General features: G+C 33.4%; 3 protein-coding genes across 3 annotated transcripts in view; 2 read left to right on the top strand and 1 right to left on the bottom strand.

The window, feature by feature from the left end:
* The window catches only part of LOC123705513 (putative fatty acyl-CoA reductase CG5065), a 35,850-nt gene extending 26,735 nt beyond the window's left edge, over nt 1–9,115 (top strand). Inside the window, exons 2-8 of the mRNA XM_045654313.1 lie at nt 39–237; nt 1,918–2,226; nt 2,847–3,042; nt 6,440–6,638; nt 6,878–7,117; nt 7,353–7,610; nt 7,812–9,115. Of these exons, the coding sequence (XP_045510269.1) occupies nt 40–237; nt 1,918–2,226; nt 2,847–3,042; nt 6,440–6,638; nt 6,878–7,117; nt 7,353–7,610; nt 7,812–7,971 (1,560 nt within the window). The 5' untranslated portion in view covers nt 39 and the 3' untranslated portion in view covers nt 7,972–9,115. The remainder of the gene's footprint in view (nt 1–38; nt 238–1,917; nt 2,227–2,846; nt 3,043–6,439; nt 6,639–6,877; nt 7,118–7,352; nt 7,611–7,811) is intronic.
* On the bottom strand, nt 9,107–11,533 carry LOC123705514 (triosephosphate isomerase). Its single transcript, XM_045654314.1, has 6 exons — nt 11,376–11,533; nt 11,090–11,214; nt 10,901–11,012; nt 10,664–10,773; nt 10,307–10,513; nt 9,107–10,067 (listed from the first exon to the last, which is right to left on the bottom strand). The coding sequence occupies exons 2-6, from the start codon at nt 11,198–11,200 to the stop codon at nt 9,861–9,863; spliced, it is 747 nt and encodes a 248-aa protein (XP_045510270.1). The 5' UTR covers nt 11,201–11,214; nt 11,376–11,533; the 3' UTR covers nt 9,107–9,860.
* Nucleotides 11,534–13,044: 1,511 nt separating this feature from the next.
* On the top strand, nt 13,045–17,122 carry LOC123705512 (geminin-like). Its single transcript, XM_045654312.1, has 5 exons — nt 13,045–13,225; nt 13,304–13,392; nt 13,971–14,090; nt 16,358–16,484; nt 16,884–17,122. The coding sequence occupies exons 1-5, from the start codon at nt 13,217–13,219 to the stop codon at nt 16,959–16,961; spliced, it is 423 nt and encodes a 140-aa protein (XP_045510268.1). The 5' UTR covers nt 13,045–13,216; the 3' UTR covers nt 16,962–17,122.
* Nucleotides 17,123–17,721: the final 599 nt, after the last annotated feature.

Below are 17,721 nucleotides of genomic sequence, written 5' to 3'. Positions count from 1 at the left end.
ATGCTTTGATGTGATTCTAAATGTATTGTCTTGTCCAGGATGTCGGCCGGGATGTCTGTGGCGGAGTTCTATAAAGGCAAGAGTGTCCTCGTGACCGGAGGCACTGGTTTCATGGGAAAGGTGCTGGTTGAGAAGCTTCTCTACAGCGTCCCTGATATTGGCAACATTTATATACTAATGCGACCGAAGCGCGGGAAATCCGTCAATCAGAGGTTAGAGGAAATGCAGAGGTTGCCAGTAAGTAATTCTACTTTTTTAAGATTGAATGTAGATAAACTTATTGTCTTTGTTTTTTTATAGCTAAAAATATAATTGCATGCATTGCATTATTTTTATTTATTTTGAATTAACTAAATGTAAATTATTTTCAAGAAACAATAAACACAATAAATCATTTTATGCTCTTGTGATTTGACGATAAAATGTGTATCTAAAATAAATTTAAAATCACATTTAACATAATACGTAATTATTAAAATTTAGATAGATTTTTATCTAATACCTAGATTATCTGAATTTATTTATTTTAAGAGAAACATTCATGTATAATATTACATAATATACATATTTCACATAAATATTTATACGTGGGCATTCCTCTCCACTTTGAGATACCTACGACTCCACATAAATTGATTCCAAAACAAAAAAGAATAGCCCTAAGCGCCTTTCCTCGATACTTATACCTTTAATAATGGAGTACACAATAGAAGACTACCGGACTAAACTCCACTGTATTCTTTTGAGGCAACAGGTGGTTAGCATTCATCCGCGACCCTCTCGGCCACGGCAGCCCAAACGCAAACCTACAGCTGCAGGTTTACGTGACTATCATAGTTTATTGAAAACGAACAGTAAAGCAACGAAACCATTTCAATTAAATATACCTACGCACCCTTGAAGCAAGCAATTTAACTTGACATGTATCGGCGTAACTTCGCGATACGCCGCGGCCGTTGAAGTCGTTGCGTGCGCTCTTAGAGAGTTCACTCGCTACTGACAATACCGGGACGACTCGGACTGTTTACAAATCTCGTTGATGCGCATGTTTATGAAAGCCGCTTAGTAAAGTAGTTACCGTACTTTTCGTATTCAATTTACTGTGGCCCACCCTCCCGGGGCGAGAGCGGGACACGTCTTACGCCGCCTCACCGGACCGTAGTAACTACATATTTACTAATCTGTGACCGGAAGATGGATTATATTCCCGATCCATCGTCCGACCTACTTTGCTCGAATAACTCAGACTGACATATACTGGAGAGAGCAACTATTATTATAATAATTAATAACTATGACTTTGCTATTCTAAAATACATATAAAATCACATTTAACATAATACCTTCATCATTGTTATTGGGTATTATAAAATATGTACCGTAATATTTAAAACAGTTTCTCAATGCCAAAACCCCTAATTCCATCTCCGGCCATTCACTACTATGGTATTTGGTAATCGGCAATCCCCTCTGTTGCAGCGTATTGTGTGGTCGATGAGCGTAACGTAATACCTACTTCCGAAATTTCTTTAACTACCTGTACGGTTTCACCCACACAACAGATGCTCCAATGCTATTATTGCTATAGATTAAAAAAGCTGCCCCTAAGCGGATTAAGATATTAAAATATATGTATCTTTCGGATACAATAACATAATATTGCTATGCCGACTGAGCGGAATGATTACCGAGTGCTTGACTCGATTTGCTTCAATGGAGATATTTAATTATCTAGTCACTATAGTGCAAAACATAATATAGGTTACCTCCACGTTACCTCAGCGTAAATAGGTCACTGGTATGATAAACATTGGAATATGTAATAATTTTTACTGCTTTCAATATCTATTAAATACAGAAACATCCATTTTGTCTAAATACATATATGTATAAAGTAAAAAAATATATTATTTCCAGCTATTCGACCGTATAAGAAACGAACGTCCAGCAAGCTTCAAGAAGATTAAGGCATTACAGGGTGACGTGCTATTCGAGAACTTTGGTCTATCCGAAAATGATATAGAAAAACTATCCGAAGAAATATACTTAGTGTTTCACTTCGCTGCGACGTTAAGGCTAGAAGCACCATTAAAGGACAATGTTAATATGAACACTTGCGGTACTCAGAGGACTCTAAATGTGGCTAAAAGATTGAAGAAGCTGCAACTAGTGGTGCATTTATCTACCGCGTTCTGCTACCCTGATTATAAGGTTTTAGAGGAAAAGGTAATTGTATAGTTAGCATTTTTCTAAGTCGAGCCCCAAAAATTAATAAAATTGCGCAAAACATTACGAGTTCAAAATTAACGACTAAGGTATCTTATAATACTAGCAATGAAAAAATCTTCATGTTTTATGATACTATGCCATAAAATCTGCCCTACCGATGCCGGCCTTTCCAGCCTCCTCCACTCAAGCGACAGGCCAAGCCGAGGTTCGTGATCCCCGTCAAGGCGGGACGCCCTTGCGCATGTCGCTAACAGGATGAATCTGTTCACCTACGCGATGTCCTCGTTAGCCCTACTGGCTAACATCGAGAAACACTACACAAAAAAGACATAAAAGCTATATTCTCATAGTATTATAATTTATGACATCATTTACATAGATTTTATCAAATACAAAAGATTTCCAAAGTAACAAAAAATGTATAATAGTTTGCAGTTATGTTTTGATTTAACGTATTTTTTTTCTTGGACATTAAAACTTAGCTCTTAAGTCTTAAGATACAGACTACAGAGCTTTTCTAGTTCAAGAGACAGTGCAATAATTATGTAATGTTATAATGTTTTGGTAAAACAAAAATTTTATTATTATTTATTGGTAACTATTTACAATGATTACAGATCCATGCACCGACCGTACAACCATCGGACATAATGAGACTCATAGAATGGCTGGATGATAAGCAATTAGCGCTCCTGACTCCTTCCCTTTTGGGCGCCCATCCGAACTGCTATACTTTCTCTAAGAGACTAGCCGAATCCATCGTCGCGGATGCGTTTGAATCTTTACCCGTGGTTATTGCAAGACCGAGTATAGGTAAGTGTATTGAAGTTAGATTTTAAGATTTATTTTTAACTAGCGGTCCGCCCCAGCTTCGCCCGTGGTACATATTTACGTTTTCTCTTCATGAGAACCATCCACGTACTTCAAGGAATACATAATACATATATTCAAAAAAGAATTATCGAAATCGGTTCAGCCATCACGGTGATGCCGTGACAACGCGAATCGGGTTTCATTTTTATATTATATACTAGCTGTCCCAGCAAACGTTGCGTTGTTCTGCCTTACTCTTCATCATTTAGGGATATGAAAAATAGATGTTAGCCGATTCTCAGACCTACCCGATATGCACACAAAATTTCATGAGAATCGGTATACGCCATATGGTAACTAACATTGTGACAGGGGAATTTTATACATAAGAAGATAGATGTATAAAAATGCATCCCTATATTAATTTGTGACAGCATCTCACGTGAACGGCTGAACCGATTTCGATAATTTTTATTTTGATGTGTTCGTTATAGTCAGGAGAAAAATCTTAAATATAAAAGAAAAACTCAACAAAATTACGACAAAAAAATATGAAAATACGAAAACATAACTGCCATATAAACACAAACTTCACTCGCAAGTCGCACAGCGATAAGACCGCCCTGCCCTCTGTACGTATACCTATTTTAACTTGTACCGCTCTTATTTTGTAAATTTTGTAATCCTGTAAATTTTGTAATCCTGTAAATTTTGTAGTCCTGTAAATTTTGTAATCCTGTATTTTGTGTGCAATAAAGAATTTTTAATTCATTCATTCATTCATTTTTTGTTCACAAAGTGTTTTGTTCGTGATACCTTGTTTATGAGAAAATAAAACAATTATGTATAAATAAATTAGTTTTAAATTCACACGATCTTGGTATCGTAATCTTAAATTCACGATTTATGCAATTTTTTACATACACGTTTAAAAATATTTAGCACTAGCTTTCCACCCGCGGTATCGCCCGCACAGTCAAAGAAAAACCCGCATAGTTCCCGTTCCCGTGGGATTTCCGGGATAAAACCTATCCTATGTCCTTTCTCGGGTATCAAAATATCTCTATACCAAATTTCATGCAAATTGGTTCAGTAGTTTGCATGTGATTGAGTAACAGACAGACAGACAGAGTTACTTTCGCATTTTTAATATTATATTAATATTAATAATGAATAATTATAAGTATGGATACTTATATTATTATATTTTTATATATTATTAATATTATAAATCCGAAAGTTACTCTGTCTGTCTGTCTGTCTGTTACGCGTTCCCGCTTAAACCTCTCAACCGATTTTGATGAAATTTTTTCCGCGAAATTTATTCCGCCCGCGTCTTTGCCCGCGTTTTAAAGAAAAACCCGCATAGTTTCCACATTCCCCTGGGATTTCCGGTGTAAAATCTATCTTTTGTGTTAATCCAAGTTACCCTCTATATGTGTTCTAAATTTCATTGTAATCGGTTCAGTAGTATGTGAACATACACATACATCCATCCTCACAAACTTTATAATATTCGTAGGATAGTATGTTACCGATTCGTTGAATTTAAATAATTATATTTGCATTCATTTGAAATTCATCTCGTAGAATGTGCAGCGCTACGCCTATTACAACTCATAGATAACTAGGTAGCCATAGATAATAAGGTTTTACAGGTAACTACTGACCGATCAATACCTGCATGCGTACATGCGTATTACAGAATACAGATGTCTATTACATGTAAACACTGAGATATAACATATAGAGATATGATAAGACTTTGTATGCTTTATTCTATTAAATATAAATCCATCAAGGAATAGAGAACCATAACAAAAATAATAAAAACATTTCCAATATGTACAACGTTCTAATTATATGTAAAATAACATTACCTCTCATACTGAGAAAGCGTTAAGGCCTAAACTTGAAAAGCTATTCTAGGAATACTGATATCATCATTACGCAAACGTAGCGGATCAAAATGTCCGTAAAGAGTAGAAATTTCTATTAAAATATAGAGATTTCGAAGTAAAATGTATGATAATATTTAATACAATGCAATTTTTTATGAACATACATGCTACATAATTAGGTATAGTTCAATATCCCAACAAAAACATTTTCATGTAAAATGTTGCCAAGACGAGCCCATATGACTCGCACTGTGAAAAAGTTATCAGATCTCATGTAGAGCCAAGCTTCTAACACTACACGCCCTAACTCTACAAGGCCTATTCACAAACTCTACACCTTAGTCAAAATATGTGGCTTGGCCATTTCGCTACATTCACATCGGCGTAAGGTGAAAAATTATATTAATTCACTGTTCATTACTTTTGTGTTATACAATAGTTGTTGTAGTAACGAACGGCCAAGCCACATATTTTGACTAAGGTGTAGAGTTTGTGAAGTTAGGCCTTGTAGAGTTAGGGCGTGTAGTGTTAGAAGCTTGGCTCTACATGAGATCTGATAACTTTTTCACAGTGCGAGTCATATGGGCTCGTCTTGGCAACATTTTACATGAAAATGTTTTTGTTGGGATTTCATTTCTTTTTGTAAGTTGTTTGTAACAAAATTTTATTTTTCGATTAAATTTTTAATTTTTTTTTAACAAGGAGTACCTATGCATATATATATCTAGGGGAACCAAGTTTTAGATTATTAGATTAGACCTCTAGCGTCATCAAAATTTAATTTAAAATTACAGGTCTCATACAAACTCCCATTCCCTAGTTTAAGGGGTTGGGGGATGAAAGTTACAAGTTTTATAATTTTTTTGTTGTTTGTGTGCTAATACTAGCTTACATACAAAATTTCAGCTTTCTAGGACATTAGGAAATACCTTAAGAATTTTGATGATCATCAGTGAGTCAGTGACGAAATTAGTGTTTTTTAGATATAAATAAAATCTGAAGTATAAAAGCTAATGTAATTAAAACTTAATATTTTCAATAAGTCCGCTATTGGCAATATATCCCGAAAATTTTGTTGATCTAGCATAATCCAAACCCAAGTTATGAGGGTTCAAAAAAACGTCGAAGCGCTTCGAGAAAAGGTAGGTAGTGCCCGTGCGCTTCGCTTGTTCGCTTTGCTCGTCTTGGCGGGGGCACTACCGTGCCCCCAGATCATGATATTTTATTTTAACCTTTAACTTTTGCGATTGCGAACAAAAAATTTTGCAATCTTAGTTTTCATCCATCCTTTCTAATATTATACAAGTGCAAGAGATTTCTTGGTAGAATATTTGTGAGAGATACATATACATACCTCATTCCGATGGGACCTTTATCCACGCAATGGTGTTAACTTGGTGACCTGCGATACCAGAACCAGTTTTCTTTACCTAAAGCCTGTATCTTAACATGTTAGTCGAGAAAAGAAGTAAACGATTTATTTATTTTATTTCCAGTGTGTCCAGCTCTAGCAGAGCCTCTGCCAGGCTGGGTAGACAACCTCAACGGTCCAGTGGGTTTGATGCTGGGTGCTGGCAAGGGCGCTATCCGGAGTATGCTTTGCGACGGGAGCTTGCTCGCACAGGTCATACCAGTGGATACCGCAATCAATGCTATCATTGCTTTGGGTATGATTGAGTCGAACCGAAAAGAAAAGTGAGTACCATAGATACCCACCTCAATGACAAAACTATGCCTTATCTTAACGAAGTCACGCTTTACGTCTACATAAAGATAGAATTTTAAATCCAATCAGATAACGTTTTTCGGAGAAACACCAGTTGTGAAAGGAGATATTATAGTTGCAAGAAATGCTAGTTTGACGCTATATTTTTCCATCACACTTTATTTTGTTACTTCCTTCACTATTATAAATTCAAGTTACTCTCTAACAGGGCCGAGGTAATCCCAATATACAATATAAACATTGGCCACCAGAAGCCTACAACTTGGGGAGAAGTGCTGACCATTGCTAAGGATTACGGCCGCAAATACCCTCTCGCGTGGCCGCTGTGGTACCCCAATGGGGACATAACCACGAACTATGCGTTACACGAGTTCAAGAGAATATTCTACCACCTATTGCCAGCTTATTGCATAGACTTTCTGTTACTTATTACTGGACAAAAGCGATTGTAAGTGATAAAAACTATTTTTAAATAATTATACGTAGCTCTAGTGTTTCATACAGAAACATTATACAACCACAACTACATTAGATTGTAAATAATAAAGATAACATCACAATTAGTAACAAAAAAATGTAATAACTTTGTGCGGAATAAATTACGTTACAGGTTAATGTATCGTAATCTCGTACAAAACGTAATGGAAAAGTACTTCTACTTAAAAACAATTATTATTTTTCAGCATGCTTCGAGTGCAAGAACGAATAAGTCAAGGTCTAGAAGTACTGCAATACTTCACAATTAGACCTTGGAGCTTCCCTTGCCCGAATTATGATAATATTAAATTGCAACTGACAGAGGAGGACAATAAAAGATTTAACACAGATCTGACGGAGGTGGATAAAGTGCAATATCTGCATAGCTGTGTTGAGGGCGGTCGAGTATTCTGTTTCAAGGAAGATCCTAACAAGATCCACATAAACAGACATTACCACAACTTGTAAGTGTGTAATCAAATATCTAATAAATATCTAATAAATATCTAATAAAATCTAATCTCCTCTCATGATCTCTTAGAGCGACTTCCTTTTAGGAGACAAACTTATCTTTTTTTTATTCTTATTGTAAAACTGCTTGACTAGTAATGAGCAACATTCCTTTGATTCTTGATATGCTTAATATTCTTCTATTTCTTTTTCAGCCTTTACTTCCTCGACTGGATCGTCAAGATTTTATTCTGGCTACTGATTCTCTCATTTATAGCAAGATGTTTCGAACCTGTTAGAGACTTATTTAGTTACGGAGAGCCTGTGGTGAAACATCTGCCGTTTTTGGGACCAGCAGTTTTAGATAATCATTAACATTTTGGTGAAACGGTTTACATTTTAGATTTTAGTGTGTTACCTAGACTTGAAATTTTACATACAATAATTATAATTTTAATCATATGAATGATCGATATTATCATAATATGAATGTAGTTGGTACTTGGTATTATAAAGTGCATCTGCTCCTGTGATTTTAAAATTAGATATTAATAGTTAAGATATTAGACATTGGTGGGCCACATAATACATTGTTATATTAGTAAGTACCTAGGTACCTATGTGGATTTATAAAAATGAGAAACACTCATATATGTTTAATTTTATTAAAGTGGCATGAGGAATCAAAAATATTTTAAATCATCCAACATAAGTCAACATTACTTTAACTATGTATTTTTTTTTATTGTACTTGATAGTTCAATTAGGTCGATATACGGATAATTAATAATAAATGTTAATCCATAGCAATGTCGATCCAAACCCAATCAACCTCAAAAATAAAGGCGAAATAATTAAATAGGTTTCAACTTTCAACCATCCAGGAGAGTCACCTGCGTCGAATTGCATACTTCGCGATAAAAATACATTCGACACAGCAAGTTGTAATACGAAAGTATAACATCGCCATTCCTGGAGGACACTTAAAAATGCCTACAAGAATACTACAATCTGCATCATTTATTTCGCTTATATACATTTATATAAAAAGGTTTATCAACATTATTGTTGTAGGAGTACAAAAAGAACAATCGCTGTTGCAATTATAATTAGATAAATGACGCCCTAATTTTTCTGCTGAAGGCCAGTTTTTCGTTAAGAGAAAATTGAAAACATAAGTACTATTATGTATGAGATTATATGCATTTGCTTCAATCCTTATTTTATAAAATACAATAATTATGTATAGAGTACTATGATATTGTATAGTCCGAGCATTAATTTTGTATTGTATAATCTTATACGTTTTGTATGTATAATATTATACATTTGTATTGTGTACCTGCATAAAAAGGCGAGCAATGCCTTAAGGAGTAAACATAATTGTATATTTTTTATTAAGAACGGGATGAAAATGGTACAAATAGTTATTTTATACACAAGATATTATTAAAATAAGCATCACTCAAACTAGATTTAATTGTGTAACGGGCTTGTTAATAAAAAACAATTTATACGACATAGACTTTTATTTAAATATACGCACATTTTAAACAAATGTAAATTAACTTAATCTTAACGATTTATCAGACGAGCCGATAAAAATAACAGTCGAAAAAATATCAACATACGACAAACAAACGCAAACTGACCGATAAAACAAATCAAATCATAATTGTGCGTAGAAATACACTTATGTTAAGTTCCAATACATGATTACATGATAACAACATTTAGTACTGATAAAATGAAGATGTAAATTTTTTGTTTAAATTCTAAATGCAATAAGAAGATTTCATACTTTCTGTATGTATGCATGTATTGCCAGTACTAAATATTGTTGGTGGTTAAATAGACACTTATGTTTTTCACGAGATTATGCATGTCACTTTGACTTGTAGAATCAGTCCATACGACACAGTCGCTGCCCATTCATATCACTGAGTATTTCTTCTCTAATCTCTCGGGTACACTGATTTTCGAGAACGAAATAACTGCGTACGAACGGGATCCTCCCTTGTATGTGGTCACGAAAGCAATGGAAGTTTGTATAAATCGCTTTGATGGTGACATGGCCAAAATTTTCCTTTAAAAATTTTTGTTCAAATATGAATTTAGAAAAAATTGTATATGTAGGTAAATACTTCAAAAATACGCGCCCAAAGATGTTGCCCTATAAAAAAATTCGCCGATGGCTACAAACTTCGCATTGCGTCATAACCACATTACATCAAACAAGGGGGGAAGATCTGGAAGGTACACACTCATTTAGTGGCGTTCACAATATCCACAAACTCGGGCTTCAGGCTGGCGCCTCCAACGAGGAACCCATCGATGTCAGCACAAGCGGCCAATTCCTTAGCATTCGCGCCAGTCACAGACCCGCCGTATTGGATGCGCACAGCCTGCGCTACATCAGCAGAAACGTTCTTGGAAATCCAGTTGCGGAGAGACGCGTGGACCTCTTGAGCCTGTGGACATATATAATGATTAATAAAAAACATATTATAGTAATATTATTAGATAATTTGCAATGAACAAAAAGACTAATAAAAATATCTTCTATCATTATGTATCAAATCAGATAGATAAGATAAGAAAAACATTTTTTGAAGACATCAAAATGAAAATAGCACATTAATAAGATTTGCTTTCTAAAATCTAATAATAATTGATACCAAAAATCCAAATTTACATAATGTTCACATACCTGAGCAGGGGAGGCAGTCTTGCCAGTTCCTATAGCCCAGACAGGCTCATATGCCAGGACCACCTTGTCCCAATTGTTCCCAATAGCTGGTACCAAGGCTTGTGTCTGCCTGAAAACCACCTCTTCCGTTTTACCAGCCTCTCTCTCTTCAAGGGTCTCACCGATGCAGGCGATGACCTTCAAACCTGATTCAAGGGCGTGGGCCACCTGTAATAGAAATTATCATATTTTATTAGATATTTTCGTAAATATAAAAGACTTTGACATGACTTTTTAGATATGTAGTCAAAACAATATATTGAATGACAGTTACATAAATAAATATATGTTTGTATTCATGAAGTCGGTACAATTTACCTTCTCAGCAACTAGGTCGTCTTTTTCACCGAAGATGGTTCTGCGCTCAGAGTGGCCCAGGATCACCCAATTCGCACCAATGTCCTTGATCATAGCCGGGGAGATTTCACCTGTATCAGAAATTACAGATATTTAATAAAACCAAAATAAGATTTTCAAAAAAATATAAAAATAAGTAAATTCAAGTTAAAATCATGCTGAGGAAATATTTTGAAATTTCTAGTATAATGTATGTACCAGTGAAAGCTCCCTTAGGCACCTTCCAGCAGTTTTGGGCAGCCACCGAGATGTTGTCAGGAATGATGCCCTTGACATAGGCCAAGTAGATTGCTGGCACACCCACAATCACCTGAAAATTGAAAAATTATTGTAATTATTATTTGTAGAGATACAGGGATCTGAATGATATAGGTATATAGCACATACCTCAGCATTAGGGTCTAAAGGACCCTTCTTCAAGGTGTTGACGATTTCATTGATTTGGTTCTTATCACCGTTCATCTTCCAATTACCACCAACGACAAATTTACGACCCATGATTGATATGTAGCCTGTAATAATACGTGATTTAATAAGAGTAATAAAAGTTATGAAATTAATAATTATTGTCCGCTATCGAAGCGGCCATTGATAACATATACTCCCTATCCTTTTCTAAAGATATACAATTTAATTGATTAAATATATAACTTTGTAGATTTTACCTACTTACCTTTGCCTATATTGAAACAACTATCAAGTATTGCAAGTAGCGATCACCAGGCAGGTAGTTAGCGGTCAGCCGGGTCACCTCGCCGGTAGAATTGATTATAGACGTTCTCTACTTCTAACTCGCAGAGTTAAAATTAAAAACTCTTACTGCGATTGGTGAACAGATTTTCGATACACAAATCAGCCAATAAGATTGTGACATAAACATTAGGCGCAAAGAAAACAGACTTACTAGCTATGACCTATGTGACATTGAGAAAATAAAGAGGATCAATACCAATTATAATGTTTCGGTAACACGTTGCAGCGGCTTGAACCAAGCCTCATAAAATACACAAAAATACATAATATACAGGATGACTGGAAATTCGACGTGATCCTTCAAAGAGGTCATTTGCAACAAATTAAGTCCAGATAACCAGGGGTCAAAAATGGATGGTTATTGAGCTATGACCCTTTTCTTTTTTGAGGTGATGCAAGTTTTGGGCAAGTTTTTTTTTTAAAGTGATCGCTCATTCTTCGGCTTTCAAAAAAATATAAATTGAATGTTAACAGTGTAGTAGTTTTTTCATAATTAATTGATTTTGGTAAAAAGGCAGAAAATTTTATCAGTCATAGCTAAATAACCATCCATTTTTGACCCCTGGTTATCTGGACTTAATTTGTTGCAAATGACCTCTTTGAAGGATCACGTCGAATTCCCAGTCACCCTGTATATTTCCGAACTGTCAAATTTGGTTCATATCTTTACCGTAGGACTTCTTTCGTAGCGAGTACACAACGTCGAATTATAATAATAGCTTTCATTTTTAAACTAATCATGTAAATTGTGTTTATTATTTTAATCCATCTTTAATCTACTTCTATAATAAGATAAAAACTCTACACTATCCGAAATAATGAATAAAATGTTGAGAATAAGTTTTTTAATAATTGAAATGTCACTGTCACGTAAGGCGGTTTATTGGCGGTTTGTCAATGATGCTCAGGCGCTTTTCGATATTACATATTGAATTAAAACATCAACAAAATTAACATACAATATGTAGGTAAATTAGGTTCTATTTGAGTATTTAATAACAAATGACCACGGCACATAAGTCTCTTACGTGAAATAATATTATGTACCTAATATAGAAATATTATAACGACGTTATTTAATATACAAGAGAAATCTTGTGATTTTGAAATATAAATATTTTTACTATAATCTTTAGCTATCTAACTATCACCAGACGCAAAAATTATGTAAAGTAGAATCTTGTGGTAGAATCGCTCTGTTGCGATGTGAAAGAGAGACAAACAAGCTCAATTTCAAATTCAGAATTTAGTCCAAACTCAATTTCACAAATGAGAGTAAATCTACGATAAGAAAAAAGGTAAACAATTTTTTTTAAACTGAGTTTTATAAATTTGAGGCTTTTGAACTGTTATCACGAATTAAAATTGAACCAGAAAAAAATAGTCACCTAAAATAATAATTTTGTTTTATTTGTATGTTTTAAACAATTTACAAAGCCTCAGTGCAATTTATAAATGATACTAAAGATTTTAGTTTGTGTATAAGTTTATGAACTGAAGAATCAATTTTTTACGGGCCCGCCCTTGGCCCGCCCATCTGCTTGACATCTGTCGTAATTTTTTTTAACTGTCAGTGTTAAACATCTACTTGGTCTGTGTCGGTGCTTAGTCTTTGACAATACGTTACAAAGTAACAAACAAAGTTGATTTTTGAATATTTTCCTTTTCCAGTTCTAAACTTAAATATTTATATTTTAATTGTTTGTACTGCTTTTGATTTAGATAATTCGTGTTCCGTGCATTCAGAAAAAAAAAAACAAAATGAGTGCTGTAAGTGATTAATTCGATGTGTTAGTTAATATAATATTATGTATAATAACTATTATTAATTTATTTTTAATTGTGTAGCCATCCAATTTATTGGAGTCTGAAAATACTGAAAATGATACCAAAAATACACCATCGAGAAAACAGAAAATAGAAGATTACTTTGTCCGGTAAATATTCTCAAAGCTTTATCGCTTTATTTAATAATATAATATAAATCTCTTCATAAAATTATAATATTAACTTTGAAGCTGTAAAGAAAATAGATTGCAACATAAATGCAATAAATCACATTGTTTGTCTACCTATTTCTTACCAAAAGGTCAAAAGTTGATGTTTTAATAATTTGTGTAGAGAAATTAATATGTAAACCCTAATAATTTTTTTAGGGTATGCCTGCTTTAACATATATTTTGGTTATATAATATGTAATGGAAGGATAAAGAAATATCGGTGGAGCTACGTCTGAATTTAATTAATTATTATAATGCATATTTTGATTCAATATTTTATAAGTGCATTAACTTTCATTATATACATAGATATATTGTTCTAAAGCATCCTTTAATATTTCCTTAATTTAGTGTGTAATAAATAATTTAAGTGTAAAAAAGACAATTTTATTCTGAGCTCTATCAAAATGAAAATACATACATTACGTAATAATGTGATTGATGAATGATTACTGCACATTAGTTTATTAGTGACTGATTTTTCTGAAAAAAAAAATTGCATTCCTTTGTTATAGTGAGGACAAGAAAAATGAGAAGTCAGAGACCAGGAGTGTGCAAGTCGATATGGATGACGGGGGTATAGCTCTGCGTCTGCATAGCAACAACTATTGGTATCAACAAGCTGAAGAGAAAAGGTAAGATATTTTATAGTATGTATTTTTTTCCAAGTGTTTTATCATAGGTCCCAGCATCAGTTGCAGAAACCACAAAAAGTATTATTGTGTTCTTTTATTTTTATAAATGCAACTTTTAGGATGAGAAGAAGAAATTTCTATTGATCAATTAACATTAATTGTTTTTTTGAGTTTTCTAGAATATATAGAAGCTTTTGAAGAATTGTAGTTAAGAGTTCCTATTTTTGGTTCAAATATTCGTCTTTATCTATAGGGATAATCTACTATCACTTTTTAAAGTTATTGTGTTAATTCAAATGAAGATAAATCAATCAAAGCAATTTAAATCATTTAAATTAATTTGGTGCTTTTTCAGTTTTAAATGGGGTAACTAATTGTGGATATAAATAGAGCATTGTTGCTAAATTCTGTAAAATCTTCTTCTATCTATTTACAAATGTGAAAAATCTCTCAAAACTCAAAAGTAAAAATAAGAATATAACCAGTTCTTTTATATATACATATATATTTTTTTTAACCGACTTCAAAAAAAGGAGGAGGTTATCAATTCGGCCGGTATGTTTTTTTTTTATGTATGTACACCGATTACTCCTAGGTTTCTGAACCGATTTACGTGATTATTTTTTGTTCGATGCGGGATGGTGTTGAATTGGTCCCATAAAAATTTTATTCAGATAGGCCCAGTAGTTTTTATTTTATGAGCATTTTTGTCTGTATTTGTAAATGTTGCAAGTGCAAGTTTGAAGTCGGTTGTTTTTAACACAGTTATCACTTGTTAAAAAGTAAAGTATCGTCATTGATAGAACTGGACAAAATTTGCAGTCTAAAATTCTTGCAAACAAACACTAAGAAAAATACATTGAAATTGATTTAACTACTAACTTTAAAAGTTGTAACAATCTTAAAATATCCATTACATATTTTTTCACAAAAACGCTGGTCGCGAAAATCTGTTGTGAATCCCGGTTGTCGAGTTTTGAAATTGGCAACCTTGTGAGATATATTTGTATAGGTCTATTAAGTTTAAGTTGAGGCATACATAACATTTCATTTGTGGTCGAAATTTGACTTCATATTATTACGGCCTAATGCTTTGTATTTGAGTAATTTTACTCAATCTTCATTCGAAAAATTGTGACTGATTTACATTTTGTTGTACCTTGCATTAGGTACGTTTGGTTTCAATTTTTTGTAATTAAAGACGCACGCGTTCGTCGTTCGTCTTATATAGAGTTGTAACAAAGATGGAATGTCACGTTAGAGAAGTGGTTCGATAAAATTTGGAAGCAATGAATGTTCGATGTTCTTAGTGCAATATGTCCTTATCTAACCCGTCGTAATAAAAATCCTTCGTCGATAAATATGATCTTCGTATGTATGTATCTTCGACTTTACACTAGGAGAATTTTTCATCGGACCAAGCAGTTCCCGAGAAGTTCCTTAAGCGCCTTTAAGTAAACTCTTCATATTTTGATTTTATTCGGAATAATGGTGTGCGCTTTGTGAATCAAAATCTCTTAGGCCCACAAAATATCGTAACATAAATAAATTATTTATTTTTAAACCAAATTTAAATCGACTTCAAAACCGCAAATAGCACTTCAATGCGAAAAATAATTTGATATAGTACCTAATTATTATAAGCACTACCCACTCATCTATTTGAAGAAGTAGACTGCAATCAATCAAGATTTTATAAAATTGAAATATTATAATATAATGAATAAGAATAGGGTTTCCCAAAAATGGTGGACTTTAGTACGTGCATATGCGGGAGGGGGGATGAGGTCACCCTCCGTTGCCCCGTATACCAAATGGCTCGAAGTCTAAGTAATTTTTTATGTTTGTAAAATTAAGAAAAATCACACTTTCCTCGAACTTATGGACATCACGGCTGTAGTTTACATCTTTTTTCCGATTGTTTTTCTTCTGTGGGTTCTTTAATAACGGTAGACGGTAGTCCTAAATAATTGAAAAAAAAAAACCTTTATTACGCGTTCATACCTGAACCTACTTTGAACCAGAATATTACACGAGTTAAGTGCGGACTCAACCAGCTTCAAAAACATTCTCAATTCGACTGTTTTTTTCTTTGAGTTTGTTAACTCAGAACTTTCAACTGGGTGAACCGATTTTGATAACTATTTTTGTATTAAGAAACTTGTAACTTCCACTTGGTCAAATTTTGTCCAGTATTGACGGTTAAGTATGTTATTAAAAATAATACTTAATACCTATATTGTGTAACATCTTTCTTTCTTTTATAGAAAAGAGCTGGAAGAGGCTCTTAAAGAGAATGAAAGACTGTGCCAGATTAAAGCGGCTTTGCGTGAGGAGAATTTGCACTACAAGCAAATGCTGGAAGAAGTGCAGAGCTTCGTAGATGTCTATAAGGTAAATATTATGTAAATTATAGTTATACTGATACCTATGTCCTTCCTGGTTTTATAAAAATGTTTTCAGAGTTACATCGATTGATATTTTTTAGGCATAGGTGAACCAAGAATAAAAAAAAATATTTTCAATAAAAAACTTTCACATTTGTTACATTTTTATATGATGACTTTTTAAAAACAATATACGAAACAGAGACCAATTCGCCTCGACTCGTCCGGTTATTTAACATTTTTTGTATTTTTTTTCTAATTTTTATGAGTTAATATCCTAATCCTCTCAGAGACAAATCTAACGAACCATTTTTCATTAAAATCTTTTCAGCCGTTTTTGAGTTATAATGAAAAAAAAGTAATTAAAATTAACCAGAGCAGGTATAAAGCTATAATTTTATTTCAGGAGGAAGTGGACGATGCTGCCAACGACACTGGAATAGATTTGGGAGCTTCCGATGAATCTCAGAACATCAGCTCTTAAATATTTACCCAATAATGTCCCTACAAGTACCTTAATTACTAGCGTTCTTTAGTTATTATTATGTTATTTAATGACCCAAGTGTGTAATCCATCGGTAGAATGAATTGTTTTATGTTTAATAATGTATGTATCACAAAATAATAGGTGTTTAAAAATGAAAATGTTGTTTTATTGCCCTTTGCTTAGATACCCTATTTTTTTCCACAAATCCAAAAAAATGCATCTTTTTTTCACAAATACAAAAATTACAATTGTAAATTAACTGAAGAAAAATCTTAATACAATTCTCTTACAAAAAATCTTATTAGGTACTTTGTGTTCGCCGTCATATTGGAATTGAAATTGGTCATATTGTAATTTTAGGTATATGTAATATGTATACATACATAGAACATTCAACTAGTTAAGCTCTTTTATTTCATACCCATATTGAGTTAGTTGTGAAAAGCAATTAATCCGCCACTTTGTGGCGGCAGCTATCTGACAAATTTTCATCAAACATAGTAAAAAAATTCCCATGCCACAGAATAAAATAATATAGCCAAACCTAACACTTATTTTATTAAAGGGTCTATAAACCGGCCATGTGCCATTCGCGCACGAAGGGATCCACAAAATCGTACCGATCTATAGCCGATAAGAACGATGTTAAATAAAGTAATGGCTTGCTGTATTATAGACTTCCTATAATTAATTAGACATTCTGTGATTATTTCAAGCGTCTACTTGGTGACGTCTCCAATATCGAACAAAAACGAGC

The sequence above is a fragment of the Colias croceus genome, chromosome Z, assembly GCF_905220415.1.
Source record: "Colias croceus chromosome Z, ilColCroc2.1".
NCBI classification, from domain to species: Eukaryota; Metazoa; Arthropoda; class Insecta; order Lepidoptera; family Pieridae; genus Colias; species Colias croceus.
The sequence above is the reverse complement of the archived record's forward strand: the minus strand, read 5'-3'. Positions and strand labels throughout refer to the sequence as shown.

Excerpts from the sequence above, each read along its gene's own strand:
- LOC123705514 (XM_045654314.1), bottom strand. The coding sequence starts at position 11,200 with ATGGGTCGTAAATTTGTCGTTGGTGGTAATTGGAAGATGAACGGTGAT. Across the intron at positions 11,013-11,089 it reads CTTTAGACCCTAATGCTGAG|GTGATTGTGGGTGTGCCAGC; the intron begins GTATGTGCTATA and ends TTCAATTTTCAG. Across the intron at positions 10,514-10,663 it reads ACGACCTAGTTGCTGAGAAG|GTGGCCCACGCCCTTGAATC; the intron begins GTAAATTGTACC and ends TTTCTATTACAG.
- LOC123705512 (XM_045654312.1), top strand. Across the intron at positions 13,393-13,970 it reads ATAGAAGATTACTTTGTCCG|TGAGGACAAGAAAAATGAGA; the intron begins GTAAATATTCTC and ends CCTTTGTTATAG. Across the intron at positions 14,091-16,357 it reads CAACAAGCTGAAGAGAAAAG|AAAAGAGCTGGAAGAGGCTC; the intron begins GTAAGATATTTT and ends TTTCTTTTATAG.